General features: G+C 38.1%; 1 protein-coding gene across 1 annotated transcript in view; it reads right to left on the bottom strand.

The window, feature by feature from the left end:
- Positions 1–2,358: 2,358 nt before the first annotated feature.
- LOC105391780 (all trans-polyprenyl-diphosphate synthase PDSS1) overlaps positions 2,359–25,686 on the bottom strand; it is a 55,446-nt gene continuing 32,118 nt past the window's right edge. Inside the window, exons 4-8 of the mRNA XM_038122028.2 lie at positions 24,116–24,257; positions 7,079–7,168; positions 5,593–5,724; positions 4,794–4,988; positions 2,359–3,725 (exon numbers count right to left, since the gene is read on the bottom strand). Of these exons, the coding sequence (XP_037977956.1) occupies positions 3,504–3,725; positions 4,794–4,988; positions 5,593–5,724; positions 7,079–7,168; positions 24,116–24,257 (781 nt within the window). The 3' untranslated portion in view covers positions 2,359–3,503. The remainder of the gene's footprint in view (positions 3,726–4,793; positions 4,989–5,592; positions 5,725–7,078; positions 7,169–24,115; positions 24,258–25,686) is intronic.

Here is a 25,686-nt window from a genome sequence, read left to right as displayed (position 1 = left end):
TGCATGTTTTAATAAGAAATGGATTCCGTTCCTGTTTGGGAACTAGGTTACGTCGAGTCTGGCGATTGAAAAGCCTCTGTACCTACCTACCTAGGTAACATACAGTAATTTGTAACTATGTAGGTAGTAAGGTAGGTTTGGTTGTTTGGGTGAGGTTGTTGCCCACAATGATTTGTTTGGCTTCAAGAGTTAACAATGAGAAATTACTGTTCAAAAGTTTCCGAGTTGGTGGATATGTATGATTACTTTTTTTCCATCTGACATACAGAGTTTGTTGTGGAATTATGAGCATGGAATAAAAAGTATACTTACTACTGGCGAGGGTGTTTCTTTGGGAAAATTGGATGGTTTGATGCGTAGGATTTTGGTTTAAGATTTCAGGACCATCAATGTTTACACCCTGCGCCTTGTATCGTTAACCAGAACTGAGGCTCCATTGGACGAAGGTCCCGGGTTCGTTGCAATTAGACGTTTCACTACCTTTTTGTCCATTTAGCTACAGACTAGAGACTTACCCCCTTATTCATAAAACAGTTACTGGTTGGTTACTGGGCGCTTGCTATTGAACTGTTCTGTCACTCTGTGAAAGAGTCAAAGAACAAATTGTTCTCTGTCAGAGACTTTTTTATGAATAAGGGGGTATCACTAGATTCTACGCTGATGTCTTTGGAGGAGAGTACAGGGTGAAATGTCATCAGTAACGTTCTCCTTGCGCTGCTGTATATCGGTTTCGAAAAGGTATCCGAGTTTATAGTGTTACTAGCTGTTCCCACGAGCTTCGCTTTGCCTTAAAAAGTTTTACCGTGGGAATTCCGGGATAAAAAGTAGCCGATATTCTATTCTAGACCATTTGTATACCAAATTTCATTTTAATCCGTTCAGTAGTTTTGGCGTTAAAGCGTAACAGACAGACAGACACAGTTACTTTCGCATTTATAATATCAATTCTACATTTTGGTCAAGGAAATACTAGAACATTACAGTTTTAACGCATTTCTGATGCTTTTGTAACTCTACCTAAACATTATACGTATGTTTGCTCAAAGCCTTAGGCAATAGACTGATAATATGATTGATATCTACTTATCAATGTTCGGTATAAGTTGAATATAAAGCTTATGTATCTAAGAAAGCTATCATACTCACCGTCATCAACAAATAAAACAAGACTTTTGTAACTAATATTTATATTAAAATTATTCATGATTTATCATTTTACAGAGTAATAATATTTACAAACAATATGAGCTAGGTACATGTCTACATATAAATAAAATTCATTGACTCCCATTGTTTAACATTTTAATGTACAAAAAAACACCTCCCTTCCATGATGTTATTGAACATTGTATACAGCTGACAGAATTAATATGAAAATGAATATTGTTGCCATATTCAAAATAAAGCAATACAATTTACGGTGCTTATATTTTCATACTTATAATCTCAGCTACAAACAACAGTTGTTTAGTAAGTGACTATTATTTGTTTATTAATAATTACATATCAGAAAAACAGTTTTAAAAATACTGCGCTCTAAGTGCAATTTCCTTAACTCGTTCACATGCCGACATTACATTTTATATAGAAAAACGTTGACATCATAAACCCAGTAGAACACGATAATATCCATTGTATTATTTACAATAATTCTTTACGCTAATCCATAACATACATATAGCTTTCTCAAACATTAACAAAAAAAACGACGCCTCCCATAGCAGAAGTGCCATTTTAAAGTACGTATATTTATTTATATTTAGAAACTAGCGTTCTTATTTTTGCGTAAAAACGCTACTTTCTCTGTCACTCTCGGTGCACTCGCTATGATCTAGAAAGAGACAACTGAACAACTCGCGGTGAATTGACATAAATTGTGGACAAGTAGTGCCTTGCAAAATAACTAACAATTTACCACTAGTTCAGAACATGTTTTATATATCTTTACGTTCGCCGCATACCATTTTAAGCCCATCATTGAATTAAGAATTTATTTATAAGTATTACACAAATTATAAATGTCTATCGATCATATTGTCTCATTTAGGAATCCGTTGGGCAAAAAATGTATACAGAGCATTGAATGAGGTACATAATATACCTTAGAAATTGAGGTAATTGGTTTTGAAGAAAAACGGGTAACTTATCCAACGACTCTCAGTATTTACACAAATAAAAAAGTATACATAGAAAGTACATAATTATGTCATAATCATCGTCACCAGACCACTATTTTTCACCGTTGGACATTGGGCGGTTTTTCTGGTCGTAAAGTCCTCGAGAAAATATGTACTTATTATAAGATATTTTTGTGATGATGATTTGTTGTGTAGAAAAATATGCCATCATTGTATTTTATACAAGTATACACAGAAGTGCAAAGTATTGATATTTTATAAGTATTTTATGTATTCATCGATATAGCCTGGTCATGTCATTGTACATTTATTTAACAAACATGTATTTGGTAACAAGTGGTCACACTGCGCAATCACTCGACACATTATTTACCTACATTTAATATTCAGTTTTCATACGCTTTTACATAAAAAATATACTTCGCTGAAAACTTAAGACGAATCAGGTCACAAGAATATATAGTTAAGTACAAAATGCTAAATAGACAAAAATACAATAATATAAATAAATTTAAATGTCTATAATCAGTCCGACTGACTAAGTATATAACGATATATTTAACGTGTAACCGAAATCTATTTATTATGCATATTTATTTATAAAGGGCACGTACTTTACAGAATATGAAATATAACTTTACGATAAAATCTCGTAGAACAACTGAAATACACACATGCACATTTCACACTCACACTTCGCTCACCCACTCTCATCACACAAGTCTTTGATCATACGTGACAGAGCTCGCACTCACATTTACACACAAACACACAAACACACACACACGAAGACTCAAATAAAATTAAAAATTACGTGTCTCAATACGCTTACACCTTTACAAAAAAGGTATCCATAATTCTGGGGCTTCTCAATAAACCTTTACTTCTAAAGGTAATGACAAAGGATATTTTCAAAGTACTCTTAGGATATACACATAATCGCTAAATTATTGTGTGACTGCTAAAAATATTTTGAGAATTCGAGTTCGACAGGACATTGCGTCCCACTTCTTATTTAAAACAACAACATCGAGACCAATTAATTGCCTTTCAGTTATTTAATATCTATGAAAACAATGTATTTTGCGACCAAGTTGACCAATGTCATTCGGCTGATGAAATAGTTTAACTAATTTTTCAACATCTAAGTGAACATCTAAAAGGAATCTTACTCAGCATTATCAAAGTAATGGACAGGTCGTATCATAAAATCAAATAATATCAATAAACCAACAGAACAAAATCATCAAGCCTTCAAACACCAGCCAACTTGGTCACCAACACATGGCGTCACCAGTGAAATTAAAGCTAGAACTGTGGATGCCTTTCGTTGAGTCCGTAACTTCCGCGTTTGGTGGTGGGAGGCTATTTGATCCTATTGAGTACCAAATCTGTGGTGACGACTAATCCCTTCTGGTAGGGAGAGTCGGCGAGCTCCGCGGCCAGTCTTGCGGCCTCCATACCGTGTTTGCGTGCGAGGAACCGCGTCTGCTCGAGACCACGTGACTTGTGCACCAGCTCGAAAGCCTTCTCCACGTCGCCTGCTTCTTGGAACCTCCTCATTATCATTGGGTTCAGCTCTGGGTACTGGAAGAGATTGAAGTGGTGGGTTAGGTTGTGATTGTCGGTGCGTTGAATTATGGGGACATATAAATAATACATAGGTTATGTTGCATTAGATCAGTGGAGTTGTAGACACTACTGCTGTCGATTAAAAGATCTACATCAAACATGTATGGCGTATCACGATAGAACGCTCGCTCATCGGCACCTGATAGTAATCTGCCCATCTTTTAAAATGATACTCATGCGTTTACAGATTACACGAAACGCATTAAAATTCAAATCGAATAGTCTAGAGACAAAGGTCTCCTATGGGAGTATCGCAAGGTTGAATACTTTGCCCTCCACTATTCATTATTGATTGGAGGCCATATTGGAAAATCATTGACTTATTGAGAGCCACGTGTAAGTTATTCACTTATGCGAATTGATAAATAAAAATTCTGACCATGAGGAAAAACACATAAGCGTAAAAACAATTTCAGTTATCGATATTTATGATAAAATAAATTATTAGTAAGTACGCAGTAAGACTATTAAACTGCTGGAGGAGTTACTTTCTTCTCCTCATCAAATGCGCTTTTCAAAATGGTGGTAATTTTTATATTTCTAGATTAACAAGTAGTAAAATTCGACTTAAAAAAATCGGTTATCAATGGAAAGCCAGTATACCGTGCGTCCTTCACACGACTTCCAAAAGCAAAATGCCAGATTGTCAATCATCAACATTAACGCATTGATTGAGCGACTGAACTTTATTGTTTATAAGATAGACTTAAATTTCTTCGAAAACCATTGAGACGTAAAGCTTCTGTACTAACTATACCTTGTTTCATGGGGAAAGACATCTGACAGAACCCTTATTACATTAAGGGCTGATTTTTCAATAGTCAGATAAATGTTATATGTCGAATAAAATTGTAGCTGTCACTGTCTAATACAAATATTCAGACGCGACAGTATCAGAATTATTCCTCAGATAACTTTTATCTGGCTATTAAAAAAATCTGCCATAAGGGTAGTTTTTGTTCGTATCAGATGACTTTCTTTACATGGAATATATCTAAGTGATAATTCTGTGTCTGAACCAACCTTTTCACAAGCAAACAGCACGGGCGCAGTAGCCAGGCCGAGCTTGAGGTCGGCGGCGGTGGGCTTGCCCATGGCCTGCGCGGAGGACACGAAGTCTAGCAAGTCATCCACCAGTTGGAACGAGAGGCCGAGGTTGCGCCCGTACTGGAAGCAGAGCTCGCTGGTCGCCTCGTCCGCGCCGCTTAGCAGAGCCACCTGAAATGATTGTTATGAACATTAAACTTTATGTTATTATATTTAAGTTAAAATTCAAACGCAATGTAATTTGTTTCTGAATAACAATACAATGGACAGTGTGAGTTGTTTAGATTCGTCTGCCGCGTGAATTTTAGGAGCTTCACGACTGAATCGTAAGTGAAACATGAACTACGTTTTGATGTGTGAATGAGTCACAGAAGGCGTACAGTGAGATATGGCTAAAGAATTAGGTCGTGTCAGAAGCTAGAGGCAACTTTACACCATGCAACCCTTTGCGGCATAGGGGAATGCTAAAAGGAACAAATATATCCCCTCAGTCAACATCATATAAGTGTATGAAGTATTTCTAGTCTATCTACTTGATTGACGAAGGAACTTCAGTCCTTGTGGAATGCCGCAATACGAAGTTGCGCTGCTGCGGCTACACGGTATCATTATCGACGTAGATAAACGTCACTATATCACGATCGCCATAAGTACGGCGCTGTGATTGGTGAAACGAGCATTAAACGAGTTTATCGACATCGATAACGACCCCATGTAGCGGCAGCTAGTATAATATGGTATCTCGCTACATAGACATAGAGGAACAATATCTTACCGCTTTGACGGAGTTGGCGATGAGCGAGGCGGTCTTGCGGTAGGTCTTGGTGAGGTAGTGCGCGAACCGCTCGTTCTCCGTCTCCTTGCTGCCCAGCTGCATGAACTCGCCCTGCACCAGGTCCGTCACCACCTGGAACCATTCACAATTGTACACTTTAACGTCTTGTACACATACAGAGAAGCAGAAATCAAAAGTCAAGGGACAAAACTTTTTCAGGGTAATGTATCTATCACGGAGATAAGATCTTTCGGCTTACAATGCCGTTATGGTAATATTTTTTGCGGGGGTGTCAGTTCTTGCACCTAGCTTAAGTTGTGAACTGCCTAGGCTTTTCTGAGTTTAGGTAAAAACGGATAAGTCTGCTTTTCATCCGAATATCCGTCTTCTCTCATTTGTTTCACCATAGTGACCACTAGAGGCGCTGGTTTGTATGTAACAATACGCAAACATTTTTATTCGCGTATCTACTGCTATTGATAGTGGTTGAATGAGGACCTGCCTAGCATTGTGGCGCCACCATCTGAACTTTTGCTCCTAAACTATATCACCTTCATCATTCAATTATCTTCAATTATGAAGAAATGGTACTACAATATATCATTAGGTTTTATTTACAGCAATGTTAAGATACTTATAAGATATACGCTCTAAATTGTAGTACGTTTAAAATACAAATACTATTTTACAGAGGAGAGCAATCTTATATTGGGAACAGTTTATTTGGAGTTATCAGAAATAAGTTGCACTACTATTGAATTTCCAATAGAAAGTTTTCATAGTAAATATCGATTTTATTGAATCAATTAGGTAATTGCTTACGGAAATTACAATGCGTATGATGAATTGACTCATGGATACATAAATAAATAATAGTTGGGTAGCCCCGTTTCTGTTAATCACGCGAATTTGTTAGTACTAACTACTTAAATAATAAAAAATGCATGCGTGTATTTTTCATAACCACAAGTAGTATCAGTGAATAAATGTTATATCTTTATCACTGTTAAACATGAAATATGTCTGTTTTACGGCCTTGTTTTTCAGTTTATTCACATTTTTAACTGCTGAAATTAACCCGGTTTTTACAGTAAGTATATTATTTTGTACTCTTGTGGTAGGTCAGGCATACTACAAAGGACTCATGCAGGCTCTAGAAGAGCAGGGTTCCTCTCAATCTTTTCCATCACCGTATTATTGTACACATTGTTACAAGTAAGTATTCGACTAAACTATGATCCCACGGCTTTTCGGTTCGAATAACCGTAGGTGTGTATCAAAATCGAACGATTCTCCGATAGCACTGTACTTCTAGTACAGGTTTAACAGTTTTTCGAAAACTAAAAGTTTACGTTTTATCGCATACAAAGTGGCGCCTCTAGCGGAAACTTTTGACACATCATTTTTTCGTTTTTGTATATTTCGAAACCCATATAAGAGGCCCTGATTGATTTCAAAATCAAAATATTGATTACTGATTCCTCACCTGACTGAGTACGAGTGTGACGTCATCGCTGCGCAGACGAGCTATCATCATCGACGCCACGGCGAGAATGAAGTCGCCCGCCATCGCCACCTGGAAACAACAAACATACACTCTTATTACAACAGCCAGGGGAACCAGAATTAAATGTATTTTACTGGAAGCCAGGAAACAACACAAATACACTATCTACAACATCTTAAGGAACTAGAATCATCAATAGAATGCATCTGCTGATCAGAATAGCTGTATAAACTATAATCAATGTGAAATACCGCCTTTTTTGCATTAAATCATCACAAACCACCTTATGGTCTTTAAAACATTAGGCATTAGCAAAACGTCTTGCCGTCTTTGTGCGCTTGAAGCTAAATCGTGAGCCCCGAATTGGTTCAATGACGACCACTCGCGGTTTGCAAACATTATTTATACTGTTGATTTATTCCTTGTTTCTGTTGACCTGACGGATTTTTTACCGCCACTTCATCCAACTAAATCAATTACCGACCTTTCCTTTTCCTCATGTTTCTTACATTAGGACTTAACGCTTAAAAGAGTCGGTCATCGTAAAATATCCGGGTGTTTACGCTATGTTGGTCAAGTGCGCGGCGCGAGCACGTGCGTCGTCGACACGGCCGCCGCCGCCGCTGGCCGTATCGCCGTCGCCTTCATTTCTCCGGCGGCAAGAATGTCGAGAAAGTTACGCGATGCGGCGGCATACTAATAACATCGTGTGGATTTCGCTGCAGACGCTACGGCAGCTCGTGCTGTCTCGCTCTGGTCTGAAGTGAGTGAAAGAGTCGGAGTAGCTAGGAGGTGGTGGGAGCATCGACGAATGCCTAATTAGCTGGACACTGGATAGCCTACATTTAAAACCTGCCGGACGCCCACTCGTGCGGCCTTGGACGTTAGACCAATGGAAAGCTATATTACTTTTTGGCCATCGATCGAACACTCTCAAAGAACATAGAGTTAGTGGTCCATTGTAAATTCGACCTTTCTTCTCACGCCAATCGGGCAGTAATAAAGCTCGTGGGAACAATTCTAATTCAGCTAAAGACGTTAAAGCGTAAGCCATTGAATATAAAGATAACTTTCTTTGCACTGACCGTTTGAACTACTTCGTACAAGTAAAGTAATTGCATGTTTTACATCTATTTTTGTTGGTATAACTGTAGTAAGTCTATCATATGAGATTAGGTAAGTGCAGCAAGTTTGCTCTGCTGAAATACTGCGTCAGATACTTTTAAACATTGAATAAAATTCACATTTAGTTGTAACATGTTTAAATTCAAATTAGATTATTTCAGAACAACTGGCTGTTTCATAAGTTTCTAATGTAATTTATCTAACAGTTTAATTGAATCTAGATTCGCGGATCGCATGTCTACTTTTGCTTGAAGGTTATCAATAAAATTTCAGGTTATTGATCTTGCTTCATAACTTTAAGTGCTCATAAATGCATGTATGTGGCTCGACATGACGTGTCAAGAGGGTCACTTTAGCTAACCAAAAAAAACCAAAAAAGAAATTTCGGATCTCGGTTAGGACACGTTGCTATCTGGCGGTAACGTGAAGATTCCATGATAGTTACTGTTCTTTCGTTTGTTCTGAAGCTAGAGTAACCTTCCAGATCACTCGCTACAACATAGACATAACTAATTCTTCGTCAAAATTCAACCTAGTGAAGGTCTTTTTTTGTTTCATGCAGCGGTTTTAGTGAAGCGTGCAAATGAACAAGTTTTCAGCCTGTTGAGGTGGTTGTACTCAACTGTAATTAATATGTCATTTCCGTTCACGATAACTAAACATAATTGACAACAAGCATGCTAATACAACACCAGATACGCGGGTATTACTCGCGAATTCATACAAATTGGACGTTATTGAGAAGGCCCCGTGATAACTGCTAATGAAAATCACTGAAATGCACTTGGACATAAACCAAAAAATCTGTTGAAAATAGACTTTCAGAATAAGATCACAAGACATGCGTAATGACAGAAATATGTAACTATTCAGATGACAGTAAACAACAAGATATATTACAAGAAGAGTAGACAAGAACAAAACAAAAACAACATCACTCTACAAACTTAATTACCTACAAGACTAAAGCAATCTGTTCAAACTCAATCCGACTTGAGGTGTTTCTCACTCAATTCGATCGGTATCACCTGTAGAAGACCGTTTAACGCTAATACTCGACAATGTGAAAGTGTTTGGAGAGATGACGCGAGCATTTCCATAAAACATGACACCGAGCGTCCGGGTGAGGCCGCTACTCGAATTCTGATGTGAAAAAAACACAGTGACACTTAACACTAAAGATATAAGGGTGGATATGGAAGCTTGTGATAAATTATTCGCAAAGTAGTAAAAAGAGTGACAGTCGCTTAGAATAATTAATATCGATTAGGTAATTATCTAATTAAGAATGGCCGCGTCAAAACGGACTAGAAGCAAAAATGGTGACTAAAAACTATTTTGTTCGGTTTTCTAGTGTTTAGTGCCTATTTGTGGTTTGCTAAACACCAGTAAAGAAGTACCTGGTCTGGCCAACGTTGGGAAACAGCCATTAGGACCACGCCCCGTGGTTTACCCAAGAAAATTGGTGTCATTAATTCATTTGGTAATTCCACTCCGTCTACAAATAATGGAATATTTTTAGCCAATATTGTGAAGTCTACCCGTTAGAGTAGTATAAGAGTTATTTTTATGATACCATTGCTCAGCTTAAGATACGTTTTTCTAATTATAGCTAGCTCGTGGGTGAATCTAGAGCATTACTAGATTACTACCGTTTACATCAGCATCAACGTTGCTTACATCGTGTAACGGGATCGAATGCGGGACCACGCAAGAGTAAGGCTCTCTACACACTACCAAAAATCTGCGAGGAAATTACAATAAATAGATTTACATTTAAACAGAAACATTGAATCTATGCACACGCTTTAACTTCATTTAGGTGTTTCTTATTTATTATGAAGTATTCCAAAAAACAAAAAAATGCTGCAGGAATCTCTACATATTAAACTTCATACCGTTATCAGTGACAACTTTTCATGTGAAACCGTGTCTTGTAGTCGCATGCTTCCGGTCAGACCTAGCGCGTGCGGCATTTGTTTTTAACAAGTGCAGTGTGCACTGCGAGCGTGAATTAATCGCCCGCGGAACAAGCGCACTCGTCCGGGGCGGAAAAAAAACATACTTACATAATTACGCGATTGTAACACGCACGCAGTATAAGTATAACCGTACTTGGACTAGTTCAGTAATGAACGGTTACTGATAATAGCAAATTGAAACATCGCAGTGCTATTGGAAACGCTTTAACATTTGCGCTTACGTACGAGTACATAAATTGCAATGCAATTATAGCTGTTAGAATGGCAGAAGCGAGTAAAGTCCGCTAGAACAGACCTTGGAGATGTACAAAGCAGTTTGAGTAACTTCAGCTAAGTATTCAATCGTTATAAGATCTTTGCTAAGTAGGTATTATAAAACATCAAACAGTTGTGAAGTCACCTAGAAGACATAGGATTTTGTCTTTTGGCGCTTCATTGAAATCTGCTTCATCAATTGACCTTAATTTAGTAAGTTCATTAGCGCCAAAACGAACACTACTGTTGACATGACATCGTAATGGAACAGGCTTGTATGACCTGAGTACAATGAGACTTGTAATCATCAGTCTCTAGACTATCCTGCCTTTTACAGTAACACCTTTAGAAGTAAACTATTCAGTGCTTTGTGGGCGACTGTTATTGCAATTAAAACACAAAGTCAGTGAACTCCGTCAGTATTGTTGCTGTAAATTGACCGATTATGGATATTGGTCTGCTGCAAAGCAACAATAAGTAGCCATCTACGTGTTTATACTATAACTGTAATATTTCTTTCTGTGAATCGGAAATTTAAATTCTCGAAACTCCTGATCATTATAAGAATATTTTTTTGGACACTGAACTTAAAGTTAATAAATTTAGTGACCAAAAAAGCGTTTTGGCGAATCAAAACACCGTCCCAACAAGAGTGAAAGGCTTTCACAGTTCCGTCGAAAGCCGCACTGAGTCGCACACATGAATAATTTACTGCGCACACACCGGGCGCGATTTCTCGTCAGCACCATTCCGCGCGCATAGCACCACCAGGCTTCTTCGACTCATTCCATTAACATTGTAATACGGTTTCGAATCTGGACTGTGTTGTATGTAAATTTCGTGTCCATTGCCAGAAGGAAACAATGCGCCAAGGACGCTATGTTTAAGTTCGATTGATGATCGAATACTGTTGCTATGGAGGGTATAGTGAGTTTATGGTGTTGCTTAAATACTTAATGGGTACGGGTGTTTGCCTCAGACATACTTAGTGGAGAAACGTTTCTATCAATTCGACTGCTAGGCTTCGATAAAATTATGTGCATCTAGATATAGGGCTACAGCATCTGCGCCGAACCCCCTAGATTCCACCAGACAAACATATAATGACCATAAAACAAAGCGGTCACAATGCAACGGCAGCTGAAGGCCATGACCACTTGTTTCGACACAGTTTTCACAAGTGGTCCCCGCGACAGGTTCCGCCGCATCGCTGGCGCAAGCAGCCTTGGCAGTGGCGCCGCCGCCGAGGACCAGCGGTGAATGGCTGCGGCTCCCACCACCAACCTTGAAAACCCCCCCTCCCCCCCCCACCCCTCCCCTCGCCACTATCGACATTCGCACACCCCCCGCCCGCACCCCGCGTCGCAACAAATATTTAGGTTACCGCGCATCAATAAACGTAAACTTGTGAAGTTATAAACGGCGAGTTTGGCTCTCAAAACAAGAATATCAACCGTCCCAGTTTTCGTGTACGTATATTAAAAGTTCAAAGAAAATGCTATTTCGAAACGAGAGTGAGACAAAGGTCTGCCCGATTAAGTGTAGCGAAATGCCGAATCGAGAATGTCAATGTAACAAATTTGGTCAATAAGGCCTGTAGGCCGGCGGCGGCGGCGGCTGCCGGCGAGGGGTTGGCTGGCAATTTTTCATCATCGGTTCCGCGCTAATCTTCTGTCGCTTTCATCTCGAAACATTTTTATTCCGACCAAGATACATGTTAATTGGTATCCTACAACGAAATCCCAAGCCGGTTTTCTTAAAATGTGGTTTATAAGCAATTCTGCCTTGTGATTTGATCGGAGTTTCGTATCGGCGAGTGAGTGGCTAGTGTTGCGACACGCCGCCGGTGGCCGCGGTTGCGACACACGCAGGGACGCCCCACTCGCGCCGCGCACGCAGGACTCGTACCGGTATCACAAGATAACGTTATATTACACAGGGGAACGCCGTCCCGCAGACATCAGGTGCTCTTTTGGGAGACGCCTATGTAGAGCACTACACGATGGAATGATCAATATCGTTTGATAATAATTAGACTATATCTAGACTAGATAAAGTTGTTATTAATAATAAATGAGAAACCTAAAATAAAGTACCTATCTTTAATTGGCAGTAAATTTATTTCAATCACACGAAGGCAAACGCCGTAACTACCTGTAACCTTATCGCTAAAACATACAAAAGCCAATCACTAAAAACAATACACATAAATTAATTTAACAAGCACAAACATAAAGCATTCCTCTCCCCAGTGAACGAAAACCGTTATCTAAAACCGGTACGAGTTGCAACAGTGAGCGCATCGCATCACAACGGATGCTTCGCCTAATGATTGAGATTACCGCACTTTGTCTAGCCGACCTTGACACGCGTCCCCCACACCATATACTCAAGGCTTCGTACAATAAAACTGTATATTAACAATCGGGTCAATGCGGTTATATACGATAACGTTATTAGGTGTGAACCGCTTGCATCGCGTCACTTTAGACGTAATTGCGAAGCGCAACGCCACTATTAAAGTTGCGTTTTCTTCTTAACGTGTTGGTGACAACCATTAGATCTGCACTAGCACTTTTCACTGGGATGTAAAGATTGGCCATTCCGATTAGCCTCAGCGACTGACTACCCAAATGGTTCGGAAATACATAAGGAACAGGTGACACGTCGCTCGAGGCTCATTTAGTTAACCAATTTAAAATAAAGTTGCAAAGATAGTATAATAGAGGCAATTCTATAATATTGGCCACATTGAACAGCCAGATAGCATAAAATAAGAGGTTAAAACATACAGGCCCGAACCCAACTCATACTATTTATAGTGTTGGTAACAGGTATACAATTCAAGACAACAAATCGTTGCAAAACGATGAATGCCATAAAACACTAAAACGATAAATAGGTATAGAGGTCAAAATTCATATCTTAAAGCCTACCGTTATCTACATTATTGTTTCGATTTTATATTTGATCCATAAACAACTCTACGGCCTCATTCGGTCATCGACCGATGATCGGTCGGTGAGAATTTCTAATCTGTTTTTTTTTTACAACAGATTGTTTGGTGCCGCCTCGGTTGTAAAAGGAACAACTGTGTAATAGGGCAACCTATTAACTCATATTCGGTAGAGATACCATCAAGTTTTATAGTTATGAAATATGGAAATCGATATTAAGATGGAACTAAAAAGAGATTAACAGAACATTTTTATGATAAATAAATAAATAATAAATAAATAAACTTTATTTTCAAATCAGTGTGTACATACAGTTTGAGTGATGAAGGTGAAGTAGCCAGAAATTAATCTAGCAAAGTTAAAATAAAATAACTCACACCTGTACACCAATGCAGCTCTGTCTACAGCGCTAGGTAGTATGTACATGATCATAAGGCATTAACACATGCGAAATGGGTGCAGCAATGCAGGAGCCTTGTATGAGACTACGCAATTACAAGCAGTGAGTGTTACATCTGTCTACTACAATTCCCACGTGATAAATAAGGGATGGACAAAAGAGCCTTCCCCAACGTCTCAATTGTAACATAGAGAGAGAGCCCATTAAAAATCACTGTAGGACATGCGGCCGCTACACGTGTTCGTTATCGACGTCGATAAACTCGTTTAAATCGCGTTCCACTAATCACAGCGCCGTATTTTTAACGAATCGCGATACAGTGACTTTCATCTACGTCGATAACGAACCCGTGTAGCGGCCGATGAACTTCCTACAAGGCTGGCGGGTTATTGGGCCATCCTCTCGTCAAGAAGAGGTAAGGATATAGGTCAACAATCGGGCCTGGCGTGAATCAAGGGCGAGATTGGAGAGCGGTGGGAGCCGACCCACATACCGCCGCGTTCACAGTTACCTCGGACACTTCCCACATGAACCGGGAATCAAAATAACCTAACCTAACCAACGTTAAAATCACCCGACATTTGAATAATAAAAGTCGCATGAATTTTGGATGGATAAGACGATTTTGATAGAATAGGGCTAAGAACACTCGGGATAACATTAAATACCTATGACCAAAAAAAATCACAAATCAATTCAGCCGTTTGGGAGCAGGGAAAATAGTATGAAAAGGCAAATTGTTATGATATCTATAGTAAAAAACGTTATAAAAAAACTACATCATCGTAGTTAGTATTTTTAGTGCAATATACATTTTTGTATCAGTCAGGAATGACCCAAAAAAATACCAGTTTTTATACACGCTACGATGCCGGTGGGTCAGTGGGAAAAGTGCTAACGAATTTTGCTTTCAACTGAGGCCTGATACAAGTGATACAACTGTAGAAAGTACTGCATCATTCATTCAATCACATTCGTCTAATATAAATATTACACAACAAAATTCCATTGTGTGAGAAAGTTTAAAGCTCCTAATTAATTAAATTAAAGCATAATTTATGAATATTTGGTCTAATATTAAAACGAGTTAAAATATTTCATATCAAAGTATATTATCTGAAATAAGGAATAACTTATCAAAGATTCTACGCAACAGCTTTTGTATTTCCATACAAAAGAATTCAACGCGAAGCGCAAGTTCAGAAACGTAACAAAATTGTTAATTTACTATTTTGGTTCGTTTACCTATTCATTAAATTATGATTATTATAGTAACCTTATAATATGATTAATGGAAGGTTAAAATTTGAATTGGTTATGAGTTCATGCTATGGGAATGACCTTTCTTAATCTGCATTCAAGGAATGAAAAGCGATGCGTCTAATAATATTTTATGGAAAATTCCCTGTGATTATGCACCTTAAATTATACCATATATTATGTAAAATATCACGTGAGAAATAAAAGCCCTTGGTATTAATTTCATGTTAAGTGTGATGTTCAGTCCTAGTTCATACAAGATAATTTGTTTAAAGAACTGTGATCACGTCCTATTTGAAGGAAATAATTAACAATATTTATTAAATTATTCATAATTAATTGTACAAATATTTAAGCTAAAACATGCCTAGCAAATAATTAGAATTAAATACTATGGGCGAACGTGTTCTCCTAGCAACAACAAAATAAACATACAGTTTTTTTATTAGCCGTATTAGAGTCTCTCTGATGGGCAAAGGCCTCCAGATCAACTGTACGTACTAAAATCTTCTTGACGGAATGAGGGAGAAAAGCATGCGTTGAATCTGTTCAAGTAAATCTTCGATAAAACTGATGTGCTGAAATCGTTTTAATTTATCACTATACAATGGGAAGCACACTTCATTGGTCGGTAATGTGTTTCGTATATTTCTAACCTAGCTCGCATTTCTAATCCTACTCGAATGATTCCGCAGCAGGTTTTATAGAAAACTATAACTTCATCGTCCGACAGCGGCCGTTAACCTTCACATACTAGACATTACATAATAGTTTGACTTAAACTTTGACACACATTGCACTGTTGGGCAAGCTGACAGTCATTAAATCAACGCCCAAGTACCCAACTTGATACAACGTCGATTGCCGATTGACACATCAACGACAGAGCCCTTTTAAAGTAGGTTTTTTTAAACATATCATTAAAGTTGTTAACGTTTTTCAGCACATCACGCGACCGACAATAATGATTGAAAGGGAAACGATTTAATGTAAACTGCGCGTCCACGTAAGAGCTTTTTGCTTGAGCCGTGCTGTGTTGTGTTGAATGGTTTATGTTTCTCAATATCTGCATTTCTTGATAAAGTTTAACCCCGGTGTTCATAGAAATTACAAAGGATTTGAAAAGGATTGTCGTGAAATAAACGTTTATTTACTGACAACTTATAAACCTTCTGTAAGTTCAATGAATACGGGGTAAATTAGAAATAAAAGCATTTCTGTCACCAATCACAGAAGAATGAACTCATTGACAGCTTTAGCTAGATGATGTGCTCTGTAGCCGCCGCCGCCGCCGCCCCGCGCCGCCACCGCCGCGGGTGAAAGCTTCCACCTGCGCCCGCGCCGCCCGCCGCGCTTTAGACAAACATCTCTATCCAACGTGACTCACTATATTAATCTAACGAAGACCATGCAATTACTTCACCTAATACAAGCAATAAACGTAATTACCAACTGAAATAGCCTCAAGACTTGTAAAAATATAAACTCGAAAATGACTAACTGCCAAAAACTCGTTTCCTTACATTACGCGGACTTTCTCGATGTGCACTCTCGGACGTACACAAAAAAATGTATTAATCACATTAACCGCCAATGAATGAGGCAATGTCCGAAATAATTTCACTCACAACTAACTTGACAACGCAACTGAATAGACCACGCCGTTGGGCAATCAGCAAATTCTGCGAAGACGAATTATGTAAGTACCGATTCGGTATTCACACGGACATCCGCTGATAAAAGGGCGCGGGCCGAGTTTATTTAACATCGATTCAGAATTGCGTCAGCGAAGATCCGAGAGAGCTCTCTCGCAACCAGCAGCAGGTGTCAGTGGATCCATTCAGAGATACCTTCCGCGGCTTGTGTCACTGCCTGAGACATCATAATGTAATAATACACATGTCAGTGACAAAGAATGCTGCTCTCGCGCGCTCCGCATTTAAAATGCCTCCTGCGCCGAACAATAAGTGCCGCGACTTATTCTGAACAATGGCCTGGATACGATACGAATCGGAAATCGCGTTGACGTCTGACTTTACAATCTGAGCGTCCTCGTCGCCCCTATTGTCGGCGAATAGACCACATTCAAGGAAAACTAGAGGTCAGTGGACTCTAAAATATTGCGTGCGATTATGCAATATGCGGATCAAATACATTCGCTGTTGATGCAGCAAAAAGTATTGGCCGCTGCTACGTATTGAGTGTTAGTAGCGATGGTAACAACATTGACTCAGTGTAAATTTTGTAACATCCATGTTTTCAATTATCACTAATTTTAAAACGCGCTCGCTTAACAAGCCTCAAATAATAAGGAAAATACAACAATGTGTCTATTGAAATTACGTCCGTTCTATGTTCACAATGATACATTTGTCAATAACAGACGGTCAAACATGTCGTCCAGGCGATGACGTGCGGACGGGGAACTCAGCAACTGGGCGTTTCCCCCCGACCTTGGTATCTGCGGCCAATTCACACATACTGGGTAATGAAGTGACCGAGACTAATTCTAATGGGCATCTGCTAATTATGTACAGCAAATATGTACCTCCGAAACTCACATAAGGATATGCGTGCCACTAAATGTCAACATTTGTCCGATGACATAACATACGTAACTCAAATTCGGGTTATTAGACCGTGAAAATCGACAGTCGAACCTTGTTCTAAAGACAAAGAGGACCGCTTGCTTCGTCGATGTCTCACTTCCTATTATGTCTTTGGAAAAAGGTACTTTCAAATGTCTTCAGAGTACAAAGCAATAATTTAACTCAAATCTGTACAACAAAACTTAGCCGCAATGTATCAAAGACTAAACACCTTAGCAACAATATTGATTGATTAGATAATAAACATGCTTCGGAAGACATAATTGTACCCGGCACTGCTTCGCGAAGGACAAACGCTACGCGATTCGCCTATAAGTTGCCGTAAACTATAAAGCCTGTATCTGGATCTGAGTTATAGACAAACGCCGAACAAAGAACGAGTACCATCTGAATAGTAATTGGTACATTTGTCCGCTACTGAAGGTAATTTCCGAAATAAAATTTACTGTCGAATAAATCGTTAAGGTGATGTTTATCCGCCTAGAGGTACACCTTGATGTCTCCGTCAGCAAACGGATAAAATTTTGTAAGAACAAATAAAAAATAGCATGCAATTTGCAAGGGAATAAATATATAGGTAATGAATCGACTGATCTCTGATCTTATCAGACGCATCTTTGTTCTAGATCCTCATCTGCTATTCAGGGCGTGGTGCCTCTTTGTTTAACATCATCATCAGTCTCAGAGCAGATCGTGACTGAAAAAGAGATCATTATGATATTATCTGTTGCACCACGGACATATTTCACTTACGCCTAAACAGCAGCCTTGCTTAAAAAGAGCCTCAATACTTTTTCAACTGATGCTACAATGTGTAAACGTTTCCTAATACTGAAAACTACATAACTCCATATAATTGGCATTGGTTTTCAAAACGCCTTGACAACATTAATTGTCCTAAGAGCTAACTCAAACACACGGCTATATGTATTACACAACTAAATGTATGCTGTGTACATAAAGTTTACATTTCATCTCTATTTAGGCGTATTTGACTTAGAGTTCGGTACTTATTGAAAACAGGTTCCTAGTTTAGGCTGTCATAGTCCATGTGATACCATTTTGATTTTTCAACTCACTTAATATAAAATAAACGGAGAAACATATAATGATTGCGATGCTTCGGTGAAAAGTACGTGGTTTAACTTAAAATGAGCGTTTTGTAAGTGTTTAAAGTCAAGCTCTGAGGCCGACCCTATAAAAAGTTAAACACAGTAGCAACAGTAGCTTATCGGCTGATCAAGAAGACATGTGTTGAGTGATAAAACCACTTTTATAGAAGTGAAACTGGATTTACACTTTTTTCATACTCTACATATAGGTATGTTAGAAACCTATAAAATGAAACGGTTTTCTGGTCTATTAAAAGTATCATAAGATTATGATTTCATCTAAAATGTAAAATATCGCAAATTTATTTTAGATTTTTCTTTTAAATGTATCAATCGAAGCTAACAGTGTATCCTTTACAATTAACCAAAATATTACTAGGATACACTTGATTTTGTTTACGCTAAATTCTAAAACGCAAACACTCAAAAGTCACGTGACAAATCTTCACACCCTACTCACGTGCCAACTCAACACAACTTTCAATTACATCCACCATTGCATCGATCTGACCGCCCCGTATCATTCATTCATTCATTCACAACTTTCTACTTTTTATTAGCGGCTAATGACAATTAGTGCGCTTGTCGCAACGAAAGCGAAACTAGATAACATAACAGGTTTAAAAACGTAAATATAATGTATGCTAGCGAGCGATGACTCGAGTTCGGGTGTCAAGTAAAAGTGAGTTTTGAACGCGGTAAAATTTTGGATAACAGACTTTTTTCTATTCGACTTGAACCGTGCGGAAAATGGCACAGAAAAGCCAAACATAACTGGATGTTATGATATTTGCTTATTTATCCCTTAGCTATTATCGGCCTCATATTTTTTTGTAATTTATCAACGATTACTACTACTTAGGTGTATTAGCTATTCGATTAACGGGATAGATATGCACTTTGAGAGGCCTTAAACATTCTAAATACAATCGACTTAACCAAATCCACATAGCCAAACATACAGTTAACTTAAGAATAGAAGCCTATTGCGCTACGGCTAAGCTTTCTACGCAAAATGAAAATGAAATTAAAGACGCACGGCCGCGATACTCAATATTTACTCAACAAATGGGTAAACAGTCTTTAGGCTTATATCTTCAAAACTAATATTGACAAAACCGCGACTTAGGGCGGATTCGGCCAACGTCGAGTAACTGTTTACTCACGAGTAAAGTACCAGTTACTCGCGAGTAAGCAGATTTTGCATTCTACCAAACCTGAAACCAAGATAACTAGCTTATCCCAAGAATAAAATGTTATACCGCCAAAATTGACCGTGTAACGAGCTTATCCGAGAGTAATTTTGTAATGGCGGCAGCACATCAGCTGATTAGAAAACCGTCATAATGACATATAAACACATCTGTCAAAACATAAACAAAAGTACGTTAAAAGGCAAAGTCTCAGAATAACAACAGCGAATAAAATATTAAAACATAAACAATTTCATACTTTTATAATCCATTCAAACTAAGTTGGCATGACATTTCTACTGCATGCTTTGAAACGCAGCTATTTTTATTTTAGTTGCATTACAGTTTCGTTCCTCGTTCATTCAATTTAATCATGGTATAACTTGGTAGAATGCAAATGTACTTATCCTAGATATTTACTCGCGTATAATTTTAATTCCGGTATAGTTATTCTCGTGTAACGTGATGTTTGGACGAATCCACTCTTAACCGGTTAAGTAGTTTTTTTTCGTCGGTTTATCTTATTACTTACTTGTGGTTCTCGTAACTTTTTTGTACTTTAGTAATATACCTTAGTTCGAAGTAAATAATGGCACACTATATTTAACCCTAACCAAACAATAACGTTGTCGGTCTGTGGTTAGACTACAATGTTTATACAGGAAGATTGTTAAAACATAGACGTGATTTTTTTCCCGTCTGAAAATGCTAAAAGTAGGTAGCAAGTCTTGAATATATCAGTTAGTATAAGCATACAGAGGAGCTTTTAGTAAAATTAACATATGAAGCGAATCACAGGATGATTAAAATGCTAGTCCTATTTTGTAATGGAATCTGAACAAAGGGATACGGGGAATCACTGCATAGGAGGAAAATGACCTGTGTACACTGTACATATTGTTTAAAGTATACAGGAATATTGACTTATGTAATTTTCTGTATTAAACGTTTTGAGTAGTTCACTACCTAAGTTCAAAAAATAAAAAATATGTGTTTGAAAATAGAAGTTAGTCTTTCTTTCTTATGTGATAACAAATAATATAATTATAACAAAAAAAACAACAAATAATTTACATTGATTTTGAAGTAGTCATGATGTTAGATGAAGAATTTGTAAAAAAAGAACGTTGCTTGTCTACAGATATATTACGGAGTAATGATAGAAAGTATAGATTTGAGAAATCGCCGACAATGACTGGGCAGCTTCGATACAAATGGACTCCAATTGATTAGGAGAATGTTTGTGTAACAGCTACAAAAACAAAGTGACACTATTATACTTAATAAGTACTTCAAACTATATATCATTAAAAAGATCTCTAGATAATCCATCGATTTTTTGTACCTTTGTTTGAATTGTTTGACGGCTGGCCGTGTTTGAACTACGAATACGCTCAACTGGGAGTCAAATTTGCACAAATCGTGTCACAAATAAGCCTCCACCCATAGCAACAATGGAATCCACCGCGCCTTATCGATCCACCGATTACACTTTCGAGACGGCAAGTGATTTACACACGGTCCCACGTACATACTAATTAGAACAAACCTAATTCTAACACGGTACTAAGACACTTAGCATTGCGCCACAGGAGGGTTAATCTATACTGGTGAAAAACGAACGAACGAGAGCTGTCGTGCAATCGGCACGTTTAATACAACGAGATAGAGTCATGGCTCGCGCAGCAGGCTCGAGCAGCGTTCCGAAACTTCGTTTTTCGTCATGAAGAGTGACCCCAAGAACTCTGTCACATTAAGCGGCTAGCAGACACGTGATAAACCATCATTTCGACACGGTTCCAAACTGATCGCAGTATTAATGACGGTGGGACTCGGTCGTTGTTATGTAATGAGTATGCCGCGCACGGATGGGGTTTCCTGATCCAGACAGCTATCAGATCGGAACTTACATACAAATTCGTGACCTTCTAACCGACATCGCATAGTTTAGCGCATTCTTGTAGTCAGGATAACGTATTCGCTTCATTCACCTTTGATTCATTTAAACTAGGGATGGGCCGAAATTCGGTAGACATTCGGTTGAACCGAACTTCGGCTGGTTTAACCGAACTTCGGTATTCGGCCGAAATTCGGTTCAAATGCCGAACATTCGGCACATCTTTTTCTACAATTTTGTATGAAATACATTGTGGAATTTTGATTGCAACGTTTGTGTTGGCGGGTGTTTCTAACCGTAATGCATGGACACTTTTTGTACCGCTTTGAAATCGCGAAAAACACAGCTGTTTCATAGTAAAGTTAAATACTTATACGTGATTAAGTAGGAAGCACTTGCTCGGCCAAAAAAAGAGAAAACTTTTTTCTACAACCTAAGTACTAAATATTATCCAAACTCCATGATTTTTTAGAATTTTCACCGACATATCGAATTAAGTACTAGGTTCATAGTTTCTTCTTTTTTCAAAATTTGCTAAAAATTCAAACTTTTTAGGCACCTCAAATAACGTAATTATTGCCATCAAAACTGTGTCTGGAATTTCGTACAATACCTATGTAAGGTTGTATGAAAGTAGTTTGGTCAACTGTGTGTGGAATCAAGTCATTGCTGAACAAAAACAATGTATTTAAAAAAAAACATCAAAATCAAAGATTTTTTTTTAAGTACGTCAAAAACCGTTTTCTTCCGAAATAAAAATTTCACCAAGAAAAGTACATATTGTCAGTGGCGAACTGCATTGATCTTGGGGCATGAATGCACAAGTGATAGCAAATGTTTTCCTAAATACCTATTTCCCTAGGTATACTTCCCTCTTGACAAACGAAAATTTATATAACAGCTGTATTTGGATGTCAGCGACGATTTATGAAGTTGTTCAGTATTTTGGGTAAATTTCCCTGACAATAACAAAAGTAAAAAAAATACCGAATGTTCGGCCGAACTTCGGCCGAACTTTTCATTTTAACCGAATGTTCGGCCGAAGCCGAACTTCGGTTCAAACCACATTCGGCCCATCACTAATTTAAACAGATTATGATATTAAAAAGAAGCTATACTAATTATTATAAAATAATTATATATGCCTTTTCACCGTCTTCTTCTTCGAGACAAAGGCTCTATTTAAATTAATAAAGCATTTTTCAGTGTAAGCACTGGGAGTGGATCCTGATCTCTTTCGCTTTTGCTGTTAATATTTCATCCCACGAAAAACCTGAAAGTTTTGACCTAGGCTAGTGTTAGCCCGCAGGTGGTATAAGCAGGGGGTTCGAAAACCAGTCACAAGTTTCAAAGTTCTATCTCGAACTTCTCACCTCTATTACAATGCCATAGAGTACTTGTTAGTGCAGCGGTTTATACGTATTTGTAAGGAGTAGATCCATGAATGGTATCTGAGAAGCGAAGGTCGAAGGTTCAAATCCCGTATCTTCGCTTGACATGAACTTTCGCCAGAGAAGGAATTTCAGATTTCTATTGTTATTCCTAGTAAATAATTTATCTGCTTGTTCGTAAATTACATCGTATTGTATTTAAGAAGTAAGAGATCATAAGATACGCTCATAACCAGCGAACGGTACGAATACCGTTGGCATAAAAAGTCTTACAAAGTAGCTACTGACGCACATTGAAAGAAAAACTTTATTTATTGCCTACAATAGCTTGATTAAACATCCCTTGCACGTAGTGATCTGGGTATTTACACCTCCATCGACGCCGTAAGGGACCCTACATCATACCTAACAATAGACATTGATTCATATTCTATATGCAATCCAGTCTATACGTGATTACGTTGGTTGAAGCCAGTGCGCGAATATAAAAGGATCAGCATTGAAATTGTGAAGACAACTTTAATTCGCTTTGAAGAATTAAATTAATTATCAGATGGGGCATTAAATGAATGGGCAGAAAGAATATTAAGTTACACAGTGTAGATATTGATGAAGATCATTATATTATAGTTTTTTCTCGACAACAATCGAAATGTTCTAATTCTAATTAATATCTTTTGATAAATTAATGAATGCTTTTATAATCTGTCCAACATTACGCGTTTACCGACCTCTTTGCTTTAGGTCCGAACAGCCAACACAATCCTGGCCGTATGTAATATATTTTTAAGAATAAAAAAAACAAAAGAGAAACAATTTCAAATTAGGAACTGACCTTCTTGTGGTTCCAGAGTACGTTGACGGACGGCTTGCCGCGCCGGAAGTCGCTCTGGTCGATGACGTCATCGTGGATGAGCGACGCCGAGTGGATCATCTCGCTGATCATCGCCACCTGCCGCTGAGACGGCAATATCGCACTGCGCGGGAGAGAGAAAGAGATGAATATAGTGGCTATTTAGGGGCTAGGGTGCGACAGGAGAAAATGGCGGTAATTTAGAAGGATCATATTAATATTGTAATCTATCGTTGAGGATTGGAATGGGGTAAGTAATACGAGGTATAAAAACGAATGGTATAACATTCACAAGGTATACGCCCATATGATATAAATTTATTAAGTATAACGATCACTGTGCATAACAAACGAAAGGCATAATTACTAAATACATAATTTCGTTAAGAATAACGTTCAAAAAGTATAATTTCAATTGATATAACGATTAAAATGCATAACGTTTATAACATATATTCTACAACGGATATAATTATCATAATGTATAATGCACAAAAAGTATAAAAGATTGTCGTATCGTATTTTCATTATTATTGACGTTATGTGTGGGGAACGCTCCGCTCCGCTTCGCTGCGCTCCGCTTTAGTTTCGCCGAACATGTGCACCTAACACGCTCCTCCTCGCTTTGCTCGTCGTCGCACCTATCTTTAGGTTTTGGTACTAGGGGTTTTGACATTATTATTATTATTGGTGCTATGTGGGGAGACGCTCCGCTCCGCTTCGCTGCGCTCCGCTTTGGTTTCGACGAACATGTGCACCTAACACGCTCCTCCTCGCTTTGCTCGTCGTCGCACCTATCTTTAGGTTTTGGTACTAGGGGTTTTGACATTATTATTATTGGCGCTGTGTGGGGAGACGCTCCGCTCCGCTTCGCTGCGCTCCGCTTTGGTTTCGACGAACATGTGCACCTAACACGCTCCTCCTCGCTTTGCTCGTCGTCGCACCTATCTTTAGGTTTTGGTGCTAGGGGATTTGACGGTGTTGGGTAATTAAACACAGATTATGAACTTTATACTAAATGATAGTATATATTTTAATCGATATACGTAATGTATGTTATACGAATTGATATTAGTCCTCGTAAGTATTATATATTTTGATTTTATATAAAATGTACGTTATACCAATTGAATCTTATACCTTATGAAAATATAGATTTTGTTGTTATACGTAACGTTCATTATATGTTGTGAACGTTATTAATGTGAAATTATACATTTCGTTTTTATACGTCGCAATACGCACCCATTGGAATGACAGGCCCTGGAGGTAAACTATCTTAAATCTTCAATCTTTACATAACACGTTTACTTTATAAAAATATATTATAAGTAGAGGCATTATTATTTATTCCTGGAAACCATATACAAATGAAAAAAAACCGGTAGCATATTTATGTGCGCAAAATTGCAAGGTTTTCTGTTACAAGATAACAGAGATAGAGTAATTTGATAAGAATAACAGTGCGTTGTGGCTGGACATTGTTTGATAACAATGATAACGAACAGATTACTTTCAATATCACTCTGCACAATTATTGTGTTACTGGGTTA

Source organism: Plutella xylostella, chromosome 9 (genome assembly GCF_932276165.1).
Source record: "Plutella xylostella chromosome 9, ilPluXylo3.1, whole genome shotgun sequence".
Lineage (NCBI taxonomy): Eukaryota > Metazoa > Arthropoda > Insecta > Lepidoptera > Plutellidae > Plutella > Plutella xylostella.
This window is presented reverse-complemented; position numbering and strand designations above follow the sequence as displayed.